This window comes from Rhinolophus sinicus, chromosome 18 (genome assembly GCF_057876585.1).
Source record: "Rhinolophus sinicus isolate RSI-liver-muscle chromosome 18, RSI-T2T, whole genome shotgun sequence".
Classification (NCBI taxonomy): domain Eukaryota; kingdom Metazoa; phylum Chordata; class Mammalia; order Chiroptera; family Rhinolophidae; genus Rhinolophus; species Rhinolophus sinicus.
The window spans coordinates 50,300,022-50,320,545 of record NC_142518.1 but is presented as its reverse complement, the minus strand read 5'-3'; the positions used below and the strand labels follow the sequence as shown (position 1 = coordinate 50,320,545).

The 20,524-nt window shown below is 34.0% G+C and overlaps 1 protein-coding gene across 5 annotated transcripts in view; it reads left to right on the top strand.

Moving 5' to 3' along the window:
* Positions 1-20,524, top strand: part of RPS6KA6 (ribosomal protein S6 kinase A6) — a 100,145-nt gene that overhangs the window by 26,853 nt on the left and 52,768 nt on the right. For all 5 annotated transcript variants that reach the window (XR_016020034.1, XM_074323578.2, XM_074323579.2 and 2 more), the window contains 6 exons: positions 1,517-1,633; positions 8,993-9,074; positions 9,766-9,846; positions 12,148-12,227; positions 15,340-15,446; positions 15,736-15,773. Coding sequence is in view for 4 of the 5 variants with exons in the window: in XM_074323578.2 (XP_074179679.1) it covers positions 1,517-1,633; positions 8,993-9,074; positions 9,766-9,846; positions 12,148-12,227; positions 15,340-15,446; positions 15,736-15,773 (505 nt within the window). In the remaining variant the exon portion in view is untranslated. The remainder of the gene's footprint in view (positions 1-1,516; positions 1,634-8,992; positions 9,075-9,765; positions 9,847-12,147; positions 12,228-15,339; positions 15,447-15,735; positions 15,774-20,524) is intronic.

Here is a 20,524-nt window from a genome sequence, read left to right as displayed (position 1 = left end):
TTGACATTGGTATGCATAGTAAATGCACAGCAAACCGAGTCATCAAGGTTTGTTTGGGGGGAGGGAAGCACTGAAAGGGGAAAAAACTTCCAAAAGGCCCAAGCCAAACCACTGTAAAATTGAATTACATCAGGTTTAAATCTCAAATAGAAGATATAGGGTCTACCTCTACACATTCACAATATGTGATGAAAACTCTGTTGCCTGTAGAAGTAATAAGCATGTGCAATCGTATGTTGATTTGGTGTACATACATTATATTGCAAAGGTGCATAAAGATAGGCCATACTTTAATCCCAAAGTGTCAGCTATAAAGCATATGTATTTGCATTAACAAAAGGCTCTTGACTTTTAAAAAAGACCCCTTCAAAAGGGAAAACTTACTTTCAGAGCTGATTCTTCATTTCTGACTGATTAGTGGTTTCTAATACTTAAAGCTAAAATTTCTCAACCCTATAGATGCCCCTATTGCGAGAGTGAATATTTTACTACCTATTTATAACATGGAAGTTACTTTAGCTGCCATGAAGCCTAGATTACTTGGGACTATGTTCTTGCTCACTTTGGCCATGCTCACCATTGATTGGTCCAGAGTGAATTTATTGAGAACATTCTTGCCATCCAGCCTACAATTAATATGGTGTAATGGAAAGCCACCAAGACTTCTAGGCATTGTGATAAACTAATCTTGTGAGCTTAAACTCTGTAGGTCTCAGTTTTCTCCTCTATATAGTCAGAAGATTGGATAATATATCCCAGCCCTTGGCAATATATCTGAGGTTTTTTGTTTTGTTTTTTTCATCCTAGCTACTGTGCTTCTCTAAGGACTAGGATTACAGCTCACTTGACTAGTCTTCACAGCTGAGTAGCGTCCTGCATCAAGGAGCAGAAACACTCCCTGGGTGGCTTCCTTTCTGCCTGATCCAAGTGTTAGGAAATCTGACATATAACTTTTACACAAAGTTTTAATAAAAGTAGAGCTGTGGCCTGGAAACATTTGTTTGGGCTCTGCAGATTTTGTTTGTCAATGCCAGTTTTTCTTTCAATAATGTGACTAGTTGGACATTTACATATTTATATATCATTGACTACTTAAAAGTGTGTAGTAAAATACACTATTTAAAAGAAATCTTGAGGTTCACATTTTTGCCATGCCCTACAATTTACAAAGTTTTGTCTATCTCTTAACTTTCTCTGCATCTACCTCGTAAGTCAGACTCCAGTGAGGGTCTTGAGACTTAATTGTTGATGTTTTTCTTCTACCTAGTTGGAAGGGAAGGCTGAAGCATAGATTTTATGTGCTTTTATTTACATGATATTATATAATAGGGATAGTGATGGTGGTGTGTCTCTATGTATTAGAAAACAGGGAAATGGGAATACTAGTAGCCCGTAAAACTCTGTGCTAAATTGTAGGAGATGGGTATTAAATTATTTCTGGCATAGTTTCTGCCTTTAAGCTTATTATAAGATGCTGCAACTGGATATGAGTATTCTTTGGATTTCTTTTTTACAGGATGGAGGAGTTGTTAAAGAAATCCCTATTATTCATCACGTTAAGGAAGGATATGAGAAAGCAGACCCTACACAGTTTGAGTTGCTCAAGGTTCTTGGTCAGGGATCTTTTGGAAAGGTAATTAATACTTATTTTCCACATTTGTTTCTCTTCTAAACATTTAGCAAAAAAAAAAGTGTGCACATAGAAATCTGATTAAGTGTGCCATTTCTAGGCTTGTCAAAGGATACAAAGGTAACTTTCTATTTTTACTCCTTTTATTTCTGTTGTACTTTTAGTCCCATTTCTTTATACTTCTTCATAATAATCAAGGTTTTCCAATCCCTGGGCTCACTTCTCTAGGACAAAATATAGCATGCTCTTTATTAGCTGCCTAAATCAAGGTAGCTTGATTTTCGATTTTCGTAGGAAAAGGTGTTCCTGTTTCTCTGTTTTCATGCTAGCCCAATCACAGCCTGCTCTCTCCTGGTGATTCCATCTATATTCCTTAGCTCTATTACAGAAGTCAGAATGTATGTATCAATTCATGTATAAGTGCATGAATTCATATAATCTGTTAAAGCAGTATGTGTGTAAAGTACAGCAACGGTAGGTACTGAGTGGTACATGTCAATTATGTGAAACTCCTTTTAATGGAGCTTAAATTTCAAGGGAGAAAGCAAAATTGAAAAAGATTAACTCTGGCACTCGTTATTAAAATTGTTTATTAAGTGCTTAAGCATATGATTTTTGGAGAAGTGTGTAAGTTTGGTTCCTGACTTTTGTACACCTAACATCTAAGACATGAAAATTACTGCATATACACAATAACAGCCTTTAGGAACACAGCAACAACAGTTTAAGAGAAGAAAGATAAAGAGAAACTACTAATTTCAGGGTGACAGATGTAATTTCAAAAGGGAAAAGTAAAGCAGTTGAGCAGCGATTACTTATACTGTGAAACATTTTAAAAGGAATGTAGATTATCATCGATTTTAACATATTTTGAAATACGTTGTTAAATTGAGAAACCTAATTATTTTACATTAACCACAAATTCTAGGAAAGCAGTAAACCCTTTCCTGATAAAAATCATAGAAGAAAAAAAGACACCCACTGTGCTCAACTGTTGTAAAAGCATTATTGATGAATATAAAATAGACATTAATTGTCTTAAAGTAGCCCAATATCTATGTGGTATAGGTATAACATATAAACATAGAGAAACATTTCCAGGACACAAAATTGGCAAACTAAGGTGGATTATAGTTTAGCAGTGAATTGGTATAAGAGATATATGAAGACAAGGAGAATAGGACTTGAGTAGTTGTGTTGGGGAGAGTAAAACTAAGAAGGAACTTTTAATAGATTGTGTGAGTGTGTGTTTGTAGAACTGAACTGTAGAGTAACCTTTATTTTTATGTTTTTAAAAATACAGTATCCTTTTAACTATTTTACATTACATTTTTATGATGTTGATTTTCAAAGAACAGTGATGCAGTTCTGTCATATCCCATATGTATAAGTGCTTAAATATCAACTTGAATAAAATCTCACCAGGCAAGCAGTTGAAGCCATTAGAAGTAATTGTTTTGACATTTGATGTATCTATTCATATGTGTGTTTATTTATATCCAGCTTTGTTCCAGAAAGCATTTAAGGCTTTCATAGATGAATACTAAATTAAAATAAGTGGAGAACATGATGGGAGCAGAAAAATTAGAGCAGGGAAGATTGGGTGAAGCAAGGAATACTGTTTTTCACAAATGCATGGCGAAACGGCCTGTAAGTCTTCTAGAAGTGGGACAAAGAGGAAGATTTAAAATTTCCAGCAGCCATTATAAAGAAGCTGATATATTTAATTTTATGATTATTGACAGTATCTTTAAGATAGAAACGGATCAAACAGACCAGAGAAATTTTTCTCATGGGGCTTCATAGAGAGAATACAGTGTATAACATAATGAAATGTCCTCAATAACATCTTCACATTAAATAGCAACACACTGACAAGTTGTCAACGTAGTCATTAAATTCAGAGAACACTGAGCTTTGTCTGTGCAGGAACTTTGGTTTAACAAGGAGATCATAGAAGCCTTCTACAAATTCCTAATACCCAAATACAGAATAGTGATCTTTATGCAATTTATCAACCAAAGAAATATTTAGGAGATAGCTTATATTTTTTTCTTCTTAGGATGTGAACATACTTGCTTATCAGTATTGCATCATTTGTGTAGGCATTGTGTGGGTGTGACTTGTTATATGCTGAACCTATTCAGGAATTTGGACAAGGCTGTGAATCAGATAAGTGTAGGAACAATTCCAAGAAACTTTGGGCTACAGCCTTATTTAAGATTTTCTGCAAAAGTTCATTGTTAAATGCAATAAATTGAATTTTAGCCTATATAGATCCTTGAAACATTAAATATCTTTGTAGTTTATTTAATAGGGAAAAAGCCCTACTAAAATCAGTTGTAAAATTGTACAATAAAGAAGCATGCGTTATCATCACGAAAGATGAATATACAATTCTGTACTAAACAAAACAAGTATAATACTATTAATTATCATTAATGTATGTATTGAAATGTAGTATACAAAACAACTTAAATTATTTTAAAACACAATCAAATAAAACATGAAAACATGTTTGAAATTGTCAGACTTGCCTTCCTTGTATTTCACATGCAAAGTCATATTTACACAAAGCATACATTATAACATTCTTGGATTATAAATTTTTCTTGGCTTATATGATATTAAAGCAAAGCCTTTTAACTATAGGACTTCAAAATGAATTTTTGAAATTAAGCATGTGGTATATATACACAGTGGCATACTACTCTGCCATAAGAAAAGATGAAATACTGCCATTTGCGACAACTTGGATGGATATTAAGATTATTATGCTAAGTAAAATAAGACAGAAAAAGTCGAGAACCATATAATATCACTCATATGTGGGATATAAAACTGACAGCAACAAATGAACAAGACAAACAAACAAAAACTCAGACACAAACAATAGTTTAGTGGTTCCAGAAAGTAAGGGGGAAAACATGGTGGTAGAAGAGAGAAGGGGATCAAGTATATGGTGATGGAAGGAGAACTGACTCTGGGTGGTGAACACAATGTAATATATAGCTGATGTATTATAGAAATGTATACTTGAAACCTATATAATTTTACTAACCAATGTCACCCCAATAAATATAATAAATAAATAAAATTATAAAAAGAAAATATTAAACCCTAGATTAACTATCAAGAGCTAGTTTTTTGGTTTTTAGTTTTTGTTTTTTAAGGAGGGCGCAGCTCCCAGTAGCCCATGCAGGGATTCAGCCGACAATGTTGGTGTCATTAGCACACCATGCTCTAACCAACTGAGCTAATGGGCCACCCCTATCAGGAGCTAGTTTTAAAAAAACACATATTTACATCTTAACTACTTGCAGTTGGTCCTTTGTCTTCAGTCAACATTAAAGCTACGTGATCTTTCAGTACTTCTTAATGGAAAATATGTCACCAAGTGCAGAGTGTATTGGAATAACTCACTTATTTCTGTTCTAGACAATTTCTAAGAATTGGATTAGGGTGACTGAAAAGAAATCACTCTGATCAAGATACGTTTTTAGATACAACAGTTTGAAGCCATGAAACTTCTTCCATAGTTGATCGTGGAAAAGAGAGCTAAGTGAGATGTTTTCTTATGCAAGGAAAGTTCACCATAAGACCTGAAAAGAACCAATCAGGTGATGAGCAAATAAAGTTACTTCTTTAGACTGTGAAAGATGGGTTCTATTAGATGCCATATTGGAATACTAGTGAGTGCTAAAAGAGCTAGGGGAAAAGTGGCTGATTTATGTAAGTGTCTTCCGGAAAGCCTGGACTATCATCCTCTTCTATCTCCCTTGACTGCCCCTTCTATACTCCATTGTTTTAAACCCTGCTAAGGTCTATGTTGTAGAACAGTGGTTCTCAAAGTATGGTCTGTCTTACACCCAGGGCATCCACAAGATGCTTTCAGGGCATCCTCAAGGTCAGAACTATTTGATGATAATACTAAGATAATATTTGTAAAATTTCTGGCACCTTGGCACGATTGAGGCAGTGACTCCAAACTATCAGTAGTCATTGTATTCTTAACTATCACAGGTGCAGTTTAAAAAAAAAAAGCAAGTTTAACTTAAAGAATGCCCTTGTTGAGGTGTTAACAATGATGAAACTTATTAAATTTCAACTCTTGAGTACACATCTTTTTAATGTTGTGTGATAAAATGAGGACACACACAGCACTTTAGCTACATGTCAATTATGATGGTTATCTCAAGGCAGCACTTGTGTGATTTTTTTTTTCTTTTTGAATAGTGAGCTGAACTAGCCACTTTTTTCGTGGAACACCATTTTAACTTGAAAGAATGACTGACAAGCTATGGTTACCTAAAATTAGGTATTTAGTAGATTTCTTAAAAAATGAATGGAGTGATCCTGTTATTTCATGGAAAACAACTATTTTTGTCAATGATAAAATTTGAGCATTGAAGCAAAAAATTAATGTGGAAAAATTTGATGTGCCACCATGAGCTTGTTATCTTCTTAATTCTCAAAAGATTTTTTTCTGATGAGATTCCTACTGTCAACATTTGGAAGACCTGCATAACTCAGTGAACCAGTATTTTTGAGATGACCAACCCATGGTATTTTCAGATCAGACATGAGTATAAAATTTATTCAAAGTGTAAGGTAGATCAGTGGTTTATTACATAACAGAATATGGACAATTTCAGATTCTTCATGCAACTAATCTTTAAGAAACTGCTACTTGTCAAGTTCTTGTGTCATATCAGAAAAATAACCACAATTATATGGAAAAGCTAATAAAACACTCATCCCTTTTCCAAATACATATCTGTGTGAGGTCTGATTTTTCTTACTCTACTTGAATCAAAACAACTTAATTGCAACAGATTGAATTGCAGAAGCAGATAAGATAACCCAGCTGTCTTCTGTTAAGTCAGATATTAGAAATTTGCAAAAAGGTAAATCAATGTCACTTTTTTTGTTTTTTGTTTTGGAAAATATAGTTACCCTTATGAAAATATTTAAGCTCACATGTAACAGGTTTATTTTTAATGTATTAATAAATAGTTACATTTTTCTGTTTTAATTTCTAATATGGTAAATATCAATAGATATAACCCACAAAAACAAAAGCACTTTGGAGTCTTCAATAATTTTTAACATTATGAAAGGATTCCTGATACCAAAAGGTTGAGAATTACTTTCCTGGAAGAGACTAATAAAAGATAGTTGTACTTGTGGAGTCGTGCTCACAAAGTAACTGGACTCCTTTGTTGCTATCCTCTTGGTCACATGATATTGATTAGGAAAAAGGAAACTAGTTATCTTCATTTATTTGCTGTCATCAGTAAAACTGAGTGAAAATTGAGTCTGGTTATTAGGGTTAATGCCATTTGCTTTGTTTTGAAGCTCTGTGTGTGTGTTGGCAATTCACTTAATCTACTGTTTAAAACTTTGATAAACTGACTCTTAAATCAGCTATACAAAAAATGTACAAGTCCACATGTTTGCCAACAACTAAAAACTTGAAAAAAACATGATAAAATATGCATCTGGGCTCGTAGCTTCTTGAGCTTATTCAATAGGTGTTATGACATTTAGAGCACCATGATAATCTAGTTTGTGTGCCTACTTTGTCTAACCCAGGTTGAATGATAATCGGTGATTAAAAGGCCCTATTTAACACTGGTCATTTATAAGAAATTACTTTTATTTTCTAATGCTTGTATTTTATGAAGGACACTGAGTGTGAACTATAGGTATGTTAAATTTGGCACTCTTTGTTCAAATGATTACCATTTTCATCAGTGAAAAATTATGGACTTTTAAGAATATTGTTTCCAAGTTTAAATCAAGTCAAAATACGTCCATGGAATGAAGCCACTGTAATCTTATGTGGCAAGATGAACACTTGTTCAGGGTTCTGTGCTGTTTTTTGAAATCTTGTTGGAGTTCAGACTAGATCTTAAAGTAACAGAGGGTTAATTTGTTAGCTCTTTCAATACAGAAATATTTATGGTGATATGCAAAAAGTTTATGATTTGGTTCAACCCCTAAGCTCTTTTTTTTCTCCAAAGAGTTTTATGTTGCAAAAAAACAACCATTTGTTAGTGTGTGGATTCTCTTGATTAGTCCATGTGTGGTATGAACTGTTTGGTACTAGTTCACATGAGACATGTTCAAAACTGACAGTAAGCATTTAGAAACATTTACAGAAATTTAACAGCAATTTTATGTGTGGAATCTATTAACTTAAAAAGGGATTGTATTTTGTATGACACTTAAATTTTATTTTTCTAAATAATTCATTTTGATTATATTTTATAAGCGTATGGTCTACAGTGGATTGGAGGAAAGGGGAAAAAATACTGGCTTATTTACACAAAAAGTGTGAGAAGCAGTACCCTAGATGAGTGTGAAAATGCTAAACCTGAAATGGTCTTAGCGTTTAGGTCTGAAATAAAGCCTTACTTTCAGGATAGAAGAAAGCAGATTCCATAAAGTAAATGTCTCCCCTCTGCCTCGAGTTGGCTGATACATAATTGCACATAAAAGATCTGGAATAAAGTGTCTTGAGCAATACCTTAGGAAAGAGGCAAAGCAAAAAGTTACCCAACAGCTCACCCATCTGCAGTTTTATGTGAACAAGTTAGTTATTTGATCACATCTTTAATTTAAGCAACACTTGAATAGAATTTGTTAGAGTTGGGGATGGCAGGTTGAGACAATGAACAAGATTTACTAATTATGTTTTTTTTTTTAAATGAAACAGCCCTTTACTAATAAATAGCTCTTGTAAAACTGCAATCTATTCATATTTATCTTCATGACTGAGGCTTTTTCAAAAGTTTTTAATGAGTCATAATCTTAGTTTAAAAACATGAGATATTATTAGTTAAGCTTGCTTGGTAACTTTAAAGAGTTTAACTTTCATTGAGATAATTTGCTATCATGATTCTTTTATCTGTCAGACAGATAAGAATTACATCTAATTCTTAATAGATTAAAATGCCTGTTAACTTCTAAAATGGACCAATAGGGAAGTAGGAATGAAGGTATCAAATTAATGGTCATCACATTTGTTTCCTGTTTATTAAGGTAACAAAAAATCTTGGGTCTTAAAAGGAGCTCCTTTAGCTCAAATTGCTTTTCGTTATGTTATTTGTCTTTTATATCACAAACTTCTCAAAGTCCATCACCATGTCATCTATTTTTAAAAATTTCTGCAGTAGTATGTATGAGAGTGTGATTTACTAAATGAATGAAAATGAGAAAATATTAAATAAGAGTATAATTTATAGAGAAAGGCATAGCTTTATGAAATTAAAGAAAATGCAAGGATATGTGTGTGTGTAGCAAAAATACCTTGAAATGTGAATTTCACTTTTTTTTTTTTCCTAATTCCCCTATTAGGTTTTTCTTGTTAGAAAGAAGACTGGGCCTGATGCTGGGCAGCTCTATGCAATGAAGGTGTTAAAAAAAGCTTCTTTAAAAGGTAGAAAATTAAAAAGCGTTATTAAAATAGAATTTGGTAAAATTTGTTTTAAGAAATATGCTGTGTATTGCTTGTATAAGGTAAGTAGATTTAATTTTAAAATTAGTAATTGTTACCGTTTTCTAGCTCATAAGTGATATTTCTAGGTTTGATATTTGTATATATCTTAATTTAGTGAGTGTGTACCCTGTTAAATTCTTGTTTAATTTATTGGGGTGACAATTGTTAGTAAAATTAAAAATTTAATGGTATAAAAAGTGATACATTTCATTTAATTAAAGTGAACTTATTTTATTAAGCTATATTTTCTTTTGTTGCTGTTCCATCTACATTGGTATTACATATTTAGAATGTACAACTGCCTACATATTATTACAGACACCATTTTTTATGCTGTGATAATAATACTGTGCTCAGTTTTAATCAGTAAACTCATTTGAACAATAGAGACTAATACATAATAAGTGCATGTTAGCCACATACCTGCTTATGTCTCTTTAACCCATATCTAGATCTAAACTGAATTTGCTGGCTTTAAGAATATGGCAGTTATTGTTTAGGAATATATATAGAGAGACTGCAAATGTAGGCACTTGTAAAGTTATATTTTATGTTTTTGATGAATTTTTGATGGGATGTCTATTAAAATTATATATAATAGTAAAATATTTTAACCTTCTATAATTTTCAGTTCGAGACAGAATTCGGACAAAAATGGAGAGGGATATACTGGTGGAAGTAAATCATCCATTTATTGTCAAGTTGCACTATGGTATATAATCTCTTTTTTAAATTTATGGAATTAGAGAATTAAGATTTCTTTTTTCAGACAGTAATATAACAGGGAATAAATACTTCAAATTGATTTAATATATTCAACTATATAACATGTATTTATCTGAAATAAGAATCAATTTCCAGCTTTTAGTTGTATTTCTTGTATTTTTTTATTAACTTGACTAAGGTAACAAGATCATGTCTTCTGATTGCTTGTCTGGTAGTATTTCTATACGCTACCTCCAGTGATCGTAGACTATAAACTGCTGTGATAATTTATTCAAAATATTCTGGTGTTTGGCGGTGCTCCTCTTACATGTTCATAATGAACATATTTATCTTATCTCCTGGTTCTGTGTAAAAGGACCATGTAGTTTTATTAGTCTATTTGAGTTATTTCTTAAATTTGGGGGGGAGAGGAATACTAGTGAGAAGCAGTATGTATTATGGAAACAACATGAATTTGGAGTCAGACAGTTCTGAGTTTGAATCATAATTCCATTGCTAATTTAAGGTATGCATGATATGGTAGAGTTCAGCTTCCCTTGAAAATTCAAAGATATATGCATCATTAAATCGCTGATACAGTCTACTACGTCACGTTCAATTTTTGAAATTTAAAGAAGTAGGAGATATTTTATTCTTAGGTAATTCTGACAAATAATACGTTAAAATATATACCCAATTATCTCTATAAAAAAATCCTCAAGAAATCCCCATCCATTATTCTTTCATTCCCTGGTTGCCCTAGTGGAATGAAAATAGTGGTATCTGAAGACTTCCTTGAATCTCCAGGATGTCATTGGTTTAATCAGTAAATACCATTTGTGTGTAAAACACTGTATTAGCTGTAGTGAGCTTGAAATTGAGCTCAAAAGGGTGAAACAGTCTTTGATCTCAAGAAATTTATAATCTATATGGAATACAGACATGTGAACAAATTAATTACACAAACCAAATGGAGTAAGTACCATAAGAGAGACAAAGTACAATGAGATGTTAAAAGTAGTAGCAAGTAATGCTGATGAGGAAGAAAGGTAAGGATGTTATAGGGAAATATGAAAAGGGGAGAAAGCTTAATAGAGGAGGTGGCACTTTGGTTGAGCTTGAAAGAATTACCGTGTTTCCCCGAAAATAAGACCTAGCAGGACAGTCATCTCTAATGCGTCTTTTGGAGCAAAAACTAATATAAGACCTGGTCTTATTTTACTATATGTCCAGGTATAATATAATATAGTATAATATAGTATAGTATAATAAAATATAGTACAATATAGTATAATATAGTATATAATGTATAATATATAATGTAGTATAATATATACTGGGTCTTACATTAATTTTTTTTTTTAAAGCTTTTATTGCGGAAGGGGAACAGGACTTTATTGGGGAACAGTGTGTACTTCCAGGCCTTTTTTCCAAGTCAAGTTGTTGTCCTTTCAATCTTAGTTATGGAGGGTGCTGTTCAGCTTCAAGTTGTTGTTCTTTCAGTCTTAGTTGTGGAAGGCACAGCTCAGCTCCAGGTCCAGTTGCCGTTGCTAGTTGCAGGGGGCACAGCCCACCATCCCTTGCGGGAGTTGAACCGGCAACCTTGTGGTTGAGAGGATATGCTCCAGCCAACTGAGCCATCTGGGAGCTCAGTGGCAGCTCAGCTCAAGGTGTCGTGTTCAATCTTAGTTGCAGGGGGCACTGCCCACCATCCCTTGCGGGACTCGAGGAGCTGAACCGGCAACCTTGTGGTTGAGAGCCCACTGACCCATGTGGGAATCGAACCGGCAGCCTTCGGAGTTAGGAGCATGGAGCTCTAACCGCCTGAGCCACTGGGCCGGCCCCCTTACATTAATTTTTGCTCCAAAATACACATTAGAGCTGATTGTCCGGCTAGGTCTTATTTTCAGGGAAACACAGTAGTAGATTTTCAGTAGGTGGGGTGGCAGAGTTCAGGCAGTTGCAGTAGAACATGATGCTCAATAAATCAGGAAAATGAGGGTAGTAGAAGTTTCTGTGTAAAGCCACATGCAAGGTTGATTATGTTCTGGGAAGGGGGTTTATAGCTATTTCAGCACCAGATTTAATTTTGAGATAATATCCAATAATGGACTGTGTTAATAAATGCTTAATTGCTACATAGTGTTTAGTGATTTTGAGATAATATTATCCAATAATGGACTGTATTAAATGCTTAATTGCTATAGAGTGTTTAGTGATAAATTCTAAACATAGATTAATTAAAAAGTTTACTAAGCTTTTTAAGCCTTTAAGATTATTCTGTTACTAAATTCTAATTTCTAATTAGCCTTTCAGACTGAAGGGAAGCTGTATTTAATATTGGATTTTCTCAGGGGAGGAGATGTATTCACAAGATTATCCAAAGAGGTGAGTATCTGTTTATAAATTGTTAACTATATTTTTCTTGAAACAAAACTAAGAAAAACCATTTTCGTCCTTTTACTAATTACTTTTTTTTTATAGAAATTTTAAATGGTAATTATTCTGTTTGTCTTATTGCATAGTATTTAGTGGATGTGCCAATTAATGGCATTTTCTGTCTGCCTGTCATTTAGATCATTTCAGTGTGCCACTCATTATTTCCTTAGGCACAAGATCAATTTCAATAACTGGACAAAGGAAATAGGGGCAAGCCTAGGACTTTGGCTATACAAGTTTCCAAAATGTCTCTGGAGGTAGTGTTTAATTTATTCATGTTTAAAACAGCTTTATGAAGGTATAATTGATATATAATAAACCACACATGTTAAAGTACACACTTTAATAAATATTGACATTTGTATATACCTGTGAAATCATCATCATAGACAAAATAATTAGCTTATCCCACATCCCAACAGTTTTCTTATAACCCTTTGTAATGCCTCCTCCTTTCTGCCCCACCCGTACTTAGTCTCCTTTCTGGCACTGTTTGGTTTGCATTTTCTAGGACATTATATAAATGGAACCATATAATATGTATTTTTTGTCTGACTTATTTAACTCAGCATAATTATTTTGAGATTCGTCCTTGTTACATGTACCAATAGTTCATTCATTTTTACTGCTTTGCATTATTCCACACTATAGATATACCACACTTTGTTTATTCTTTCAGTTGTTGATGGATGTTTTGAGTTTTTTGCAGTTTTGGGACATTACTAATAAAACTGCTAGAAACATTCACACACCAGTGATTATATGGACATGTTTTCATTTTTCATGGTTGAATACCTAGATTGTAATGACCGGGTTATATAGTATGTGTATTTTAATTTATTTTAAAGACACTCTTAAACTATTTTCCAAAGAAATGTCTGAAATGTCCTTCAAAGAGTGAGTGAATAAACAAATTGATACATCCATGCAATGGAATACTATTCAGCTATAAAATGGAAAGAACTCTTGATATATGCAACAATTTCACCTACTATTTCCTGTTTTATTTCTTAAGTATCCATTTTGGAGAAATAATCATAGTAACTATCAAAAATATATATGCATACTATATAATTATTTAAAATAGTGAAAAACTGGAAATAACCTAAATGAACATTTAGGTAAATTAGTATATTGATATTTTACAACTATTGAAAACTCTTTATGGGAGAACGCTTATGATATAATAGTAAGTGGGGGAAAGGAAGCTACTACAGAGTGTTTGCATGTGTGTTAACACACACACACACACACACACACACACACACATATACATTCATACATGGATGATTTAAAGATCAAACAGCAAAAGACTAGCGATGCTTACTTCAGGGTGCTGGGGTTTTAGATGATTTTCATTTTCAGAGGTATTTATGATAGGATCATTAGTGAATAGGAAAGCGTTAATAGTAGTGAACCTAAAACTTAAAAGAAAAGTTGCACATAGCAGAAGCGGCTTCTCTGGGAGTAGTTAGTTGGGATAGGTATTCCTGAGTTCAAATCCTGGGCGTGCTTCTTAGTGGCTGTGTTATTCTGGGCAAGTTACTTCATCACTGAGTCTTTCTCCTTATGTAAGGTGATGATAATACCTACCTCATAGTGTTTGGAAGATTGTAATAACAGAATGTGCAGTGACTGGCATATAATTTCTACTTAGTAAGTTTCTTATTTGCATCCATCATGAGGCTTTCCACAGATACAACTTTATGACAATGTGCTTGCCATAGACTAACCTAGACATAGTTTATTCTTTAATTTGGACTTTGAAAGATTTGTGTTTTGGGTTTTCTTATGTATTAAGTTTTTATGGTTTTTATGAACATTTTGGTTAGCCTTCCTCAGAAGTTAAATTAGTAACAAGTATTTTTAAAATTCTTCATAAAATATCAAATGAAAATGATGTTCTCATACTTTTACTGTTATAATATTCAAATAAGCAAACTTACGTTATGAATGATCTTTGCTTTTCTATAGATAATTTTTAAAAGTAGGTTGTGTATCAAAATTTATCTTTAACTGTTCATTCTCTGCAATTTTACTAGTAAACTGAGTCTGCATTGTGTAATTCAGTGGCCATAATTATAATGTGCAAGCCAATTATAAGATCTTATGATACTTCATTCAAATTTTACACTTTCCTAATAATACAGAGATTTCTTTAGTGAAAATAAACAATTTGTAGACAATTTATTTGTTTTGCCAATCGGAAGCCTTTGATAAATTTTAAAAATTACACCTAATGGTTGAGTAGTGCCCAATTTTGCGTGTAAATTAAGTCAGGATTGAACATAGACATAAACCTATAATAATAATAGTAATACCTCATGATTGCACACATAGCATTTTACAATTCACAAAGCTTTTTTTCCCCACATAAACTAATTTGACTCTCACAACAACATTGTTAGATAGATGTACAGATATCATTGTCCTTATTTTACAGGTTTAGAAACTGAAGGCCACTGGGCCAAGTGCCATGTCAAACGTTACACTGTTAATTCTGATTCCAACCCCAGTTCTCTTCTCACTTCATCAAAGCAGCTCTATTCCCAGTCACAAAAATATTGACGTATAATACAATGCCATTAAACTCATGTACTTTACTAGCAGAAGAGGTCTGGAGCTGCTCCTTAGGTCAGAGGTTGGGTTTAGAACTGTGTTTAATATAAGAATTACTAATTTAAGAACTTGCATTGGTATATTAGAAGCTTTGAGTTAGTAGGAGCTGCTCAAAGCGAAATTCCTGAGTAGTAGACAGGAAGGAAAAAAGTGTAGAAATAGTGAAATTGCCAGTGCTAAACCAAAATATCCTATATACTACAACGAAGCTGAAGGTATCACTGTATTGTAGAAGAGTAGTAAAATTAATAATCATATTATGGCAAAGTCCTTAAGAAAGGGGTAAATCCTGTGCAGTGCATTCAGTGTAAGAAGATATGCAAACTACATAATATGTTTTAGGAAGATTTACATTAAAATGGTTAATATTAAAGAGAAGGATTCTTAAAGGGGTCAGTTTCATCTCTCTACTTCTCTTATTTTCTTATTATTTTTAATTTAGGTTATGTTTACAGAGGAAGACGTGAAATTCTACCTGGCAGAACTAGCCCTTGCTTTGGATCATCTGCACCAATTAGGAATTGTGTATAGAGACCTGAAGCCAGAAAAGTAAGGCTATATTCTTATGTATCCCTATTACCAATGTTGTAAAACTACATTTTCTCCATTAAGTCTTTTATTTTAAAGAGCATATGAACATATATGTAAATTTTACAATTATATAAAACTTATGAAAAGTAATCTTCATAAGAAACCTACTGATTTTAAATTAATCATTTAAAATTTTCCAGTATTTGAAATAGATACTAACCTATTTTAAGTTTATGATGAGGTTTATGTAAATGTTTTATATAAAATATTTAATTCCATCTTATTGAATGTTAATTTTGATTTACAGCATTTTGCTTGATGAGATAGGACATATCAAGTTAACAGGTATGCATATTTTCTTATTCTACCCTAAGCTTTGTTTTATGGTTTTCATTATTTTAATATATACTTGTCTAAGCCCGTTTTCCTTTTTCCTCTTTCTTGATTTAATTTGCATTTTGTTCATCTCTTTAATGAAATAAAGTTCATTTAAAGGGCAGATGAGATAGCTCTAAATATGTTCTAATTATACCAAAAAATTATACAATAAAGTTGCTATTCTAGTTAAGAAATGAATTTGGTTTTCTAGGTAAAAGCACATCATATTAATTTCAGTCTAGACTGAAAGATTTATCGTAAGTAGTTATCACATTTGAAATACAGTGAATTATAAACTTTTAAACCAAGTGTTTCACAATCAGAGGTTCATTTTATTTATTTGCAAAACCATGTTTTATTTTACTTTATTTTTACTATTGAGGGTTTACTATGTATAACACTGTGCTAATCCTCACAGAATTCTTAGACATAAAGTATTCTTATTATACCATTAAACATTTTTTTATTTTGAAATAATTATAGATTCACAATAAGTTGCAAAAATAGTACTGAAAGATTCAGTGTACCCATTACCCAGCTTCTCCCAATGGTGACATATTACAAAGCTGTAGTGTATTATCAAACCCAGGAAACTGATTGGTACAGTACAAGTAACTGAACTATATACTTTATTTGGATTTCACCAGTTTTTGCATACATTTGGTTTTTGTTTGTCTTTGTGTATAATTCTGTGACATTTTATCCCATACATAGATTTGAATACTACTAGCACAATCAATATGTAAAACTGTCGTACAACCACAAAAGAACTCTCTTGTGCTGCCCATTTATAGTTACACCCTCCCTCACCCTTTCTCCCTAACTCCTGGCAACCACTTAACATCTCTGATTTTATTTTGAGAATAAGATATAGATAGGACCATGTACCGTGTTTCCCTGAAAATAACACTTAGCCAGACCATCGGCTCTAATGCGTCTTTTGGAGCAAAAATTAATGTAAGACCCAGTTTTACATTACATTATATTATATTATATTATATTATATTATATTATATTATATTATATTATACCCGGTCTTATATTAAAATAAAATGCATTAGAGCTGATGATCCGGTTAGGTCTTATTTAAGGGGAAACATGGTAGTGGTCACACTTCTGGGCATTTGTCCTAGAGAAATAAAATTGTATGTGCACACAAAAACCTATACATGAATTTTCATAGCAGCTCTATTTGTAATAAGACTGGAAATGTCTGAAATGTCCTTCAAAGAGTGAGTGAGTAAACAAACTGTGACACATCCATGCAGTGGAATACTATCCAGCTATAAAATGGAAAGAATTCTTGATATATGCAACAACTTGGATGGACTCAAGGGCATTATGCTGAGTGAGCCAATCTCAAAAGGTTACTTATGTTTTAAATAGATAGTATATTCTGTGTTTAATTATCAGGATGTTAAAATATAAATAAAATAAAGATGTAGCCTTTACAGAGAATTTTGGACCAGTACACTTTAAAGGTAAGTTGCTTTAAAATTCCTAAGTACGTATACTGCTGCACTGTAAAGATAAAGTATGAAGTTGTTAACTTGAAAACTCAAGCAAATGTAACAAAGTTCAAATACAGTTCAGTGAATCTTACTGACTCGTAGCCTGATTCTCTTATTCATATATAAAAGAAACAGTAGGTTTAAAGGGACTCAAAGGGAAAGGAAAGAAAAAAATATATGAAGAGAGAACAGTAGAATTTTGAGATTTTATGTAATATATGCTTCTTATTTTATACCAATCAAACTTCAGTTGCAAAGCTAATTAGAATTTAATTATTTTCATTTTTAATAAATTACCTGCTTTGTCAGGGATGAGGAAGGACAGTGGAAAAAGAATAGAATAAATCATACTTATATCTCTCTTCTATATTAAGGTTAATTGGGTGAATAATGATGCTAAATCATATTTAGTCTTATAATTATGTAAATTCTGCTTTTATACCTTTTAGATTTAAACTAGCTGAGAAGCGTAGAGTAGTTAGAATCAATGTTAATTTATAAGTATGGGACACAAGCCTATAACAGGAAGAAAATACACACACACACACACACACACACACACACACGCGCGCGCACACGCGCACACACACAGAGGGTGCCAGAAAATGTATATACATTTTAAGAAAGGAAAAAACTATTAAAATTGTAGTACTCAATATATACTGATAACAAAAGACGACTACATACTAACAAACAATTGTCACCCCAATAAATTTAATTAAAAAAAAAAGATGAATACAGTCACATTTGACTTCTGCAATTACAAGAGATGCGCAAAGTGGTTACCATCTGCGTCCAGACACTTCTGATTACCGTGAACTACTGCTTGAGGAACGTTGACCAAAATGTCCACTCATATACATTTTTTGGCACTCCCAGTATATACTACATATACACAATTTAATCTATTTTATTTAAAATGGCACCAGTATTGCTTTAAAGAAAGTACACAGTAATAAATATTAGATAATTTATACTGCTTTATGATTATAGTCTAATTCAGTTTTGTAATGAGTACTACATTTATGGATTTACCCTCTCAACAGTCCAGTAAGACTGAATAAAGTGTGACCATTCACAGCAACTATTTTAAGACTTGAGTTTTCATTTTTTCATTCTTTTCTTTAATTTTCCATTATCTCTTTCTTTTCTTTTTCTTTTTTCTTTCTTACAGAGAACTGTGTCTTTCTTTTTTACCTTCTTTGTCCCTCCCATCTTCCTTTCTTTTCTATCGCCTTCTATTTTGAATACTATAGTCAAAAATAGTAGATTAATTACTATTTGTCATTGATATCAGTGGGCTGTTGTGATTTAAGAATGTCTCATCAAGACAAGGTCTACCCCAACATCCTGAGTTTCCCCAGAATAATGTTAGGAGAAGGCAATACCTTTATTTTTACCTGTGCACTTTAAAAATCCTCCAGATAAAGAAAGAATGGACCTAATATTTAACAGGTTACTCAGAATGATAGTGTACTCTACAAAGGTTCCTTGGTATGACTGTGCTTTGAGCATGACAGCGCATACTGAGATTGTGATTGTATGGCAGAGGATCAGTACAGTTAGAGTGGATACCCTCCAAATATCTGCATATTTGCTAATATATTATTTATATTATCTTTATGCTTAATTTTTTCTGGAACCCGCCCCCCAATAATCTATATAAAAACCAACTGTATAATATTACTTCCCTGGTTTACAAAAAATATTTACTTATAGTATGCCATTAAAAATTATAAGTTTAGTGACGTCATAGGAATGGTGGCAGCGGGCCGCACTTTTTGAGTTCTCCTCCGGATCTTATCACAAACGGGACATATAATCCATCAAAGGACTCTCTGCTCATCATGCAGAACAGCTAAGAGACTTGTGTAAGGATTACTTGCAGGTGGGCAAATTGGGCGAGCAGGGGAAGAGGGAAGGGAGCGGAGTGGAGACGCGGCCGCATCTGCGGCTGTAGGGATGGGGTCTGCATCTGCGGAGGTGGAAACGTGCCTGACATCCGCAGCTGGAGAGATGCAGGGAATCCCAGGACGGAACAGAGAACACAAAAGCCAGGAGGTGGGCTCTTTCTCTGCGTCCCACAGCTGATCTCTCCCGCTGAGGGGGCAGCATATCCAGCATTTGAGGCAATAACCTCAGCTGATACCTCCAGTTGGGCCCTAGGCCGGACAAAGGACACAAACTCCATACCTGCCCCCCCCCCCCCCCGCTTTTCCAATCCTACCCCTGCCCTTCCAGAGACTTAAACTGGCCCCTGAACAGAGGAGTAGTATCAGATTACAGAGGAGCCTTAGTGCTCAGGCTCTGGGAAGAGTGGCGTGCAGCTCTGACCCAGGGAAGAGGCTGGGAAGAGTGTGATTTTTGCTGGGCTAGGAGAGAAGAGACTCCTCCACTCCCAGCCACCAACGTTTCTGGCCTGCGGGAAGAGTATGACATGACTGGGCTGCGAGAGAGAAGACCCCCTCCATCACGAGCCCCCACCCTTTCTGGCCTGCCTAGGGCGGGGCAATTACAACTGCGGAGGCACTCCCAGGGATCACTAGTAAGCGGCAGACGCAGCTCTGTCCTTTCAGCAGCTCAGAACTCTCCCGCCCGCGACACACAGACACACAGACACACACACACACACACACACACACACACACACACGGAAGATGTGCCCTAAGACTCAGGAGATCTGGACACAGGGCTGGTGGTGTTACTCTCAGTGCACATATGTGCAGGAAAGGGCAGAAACTGCACTGACTTTGTAAAAAGTACCATCCAGACCTCTCAGCCCCACGCATCTAAATCTGCAGTCCCACCGTCACTCTGGGCACCAGGTGACCAGCTCTGCCTGCACAATACGCAGGGGACTCTTTGGTACAGCAGAGGACTACCTAAAGATCACTTGGTGGGCTTAAGCCAAGACTGGCGCTGCTTTTTGTTTTGTTTTGTTTTGTCTTTATATATTTGATTTCTTTGCCTGTGTTGAGTAGGGGTTATCGGTTGTTTTTACCTGTGAATGTATTTGATTTTTTCTTTGTTGTTGTTGTTGTTGTGCTTGGTAATTTGCTTTGTTCTGAAATTGCCATACCAGGGCCCAGTTTAAGAGGCACAAGATTCTACACACCCAGAGGCCAACTCCAGACCAAACCAGAGTACTACCGGGTTTGACCTACAAGTGACACACCCAGAGGGGATTTTTTACAGGCACAAGAGCCC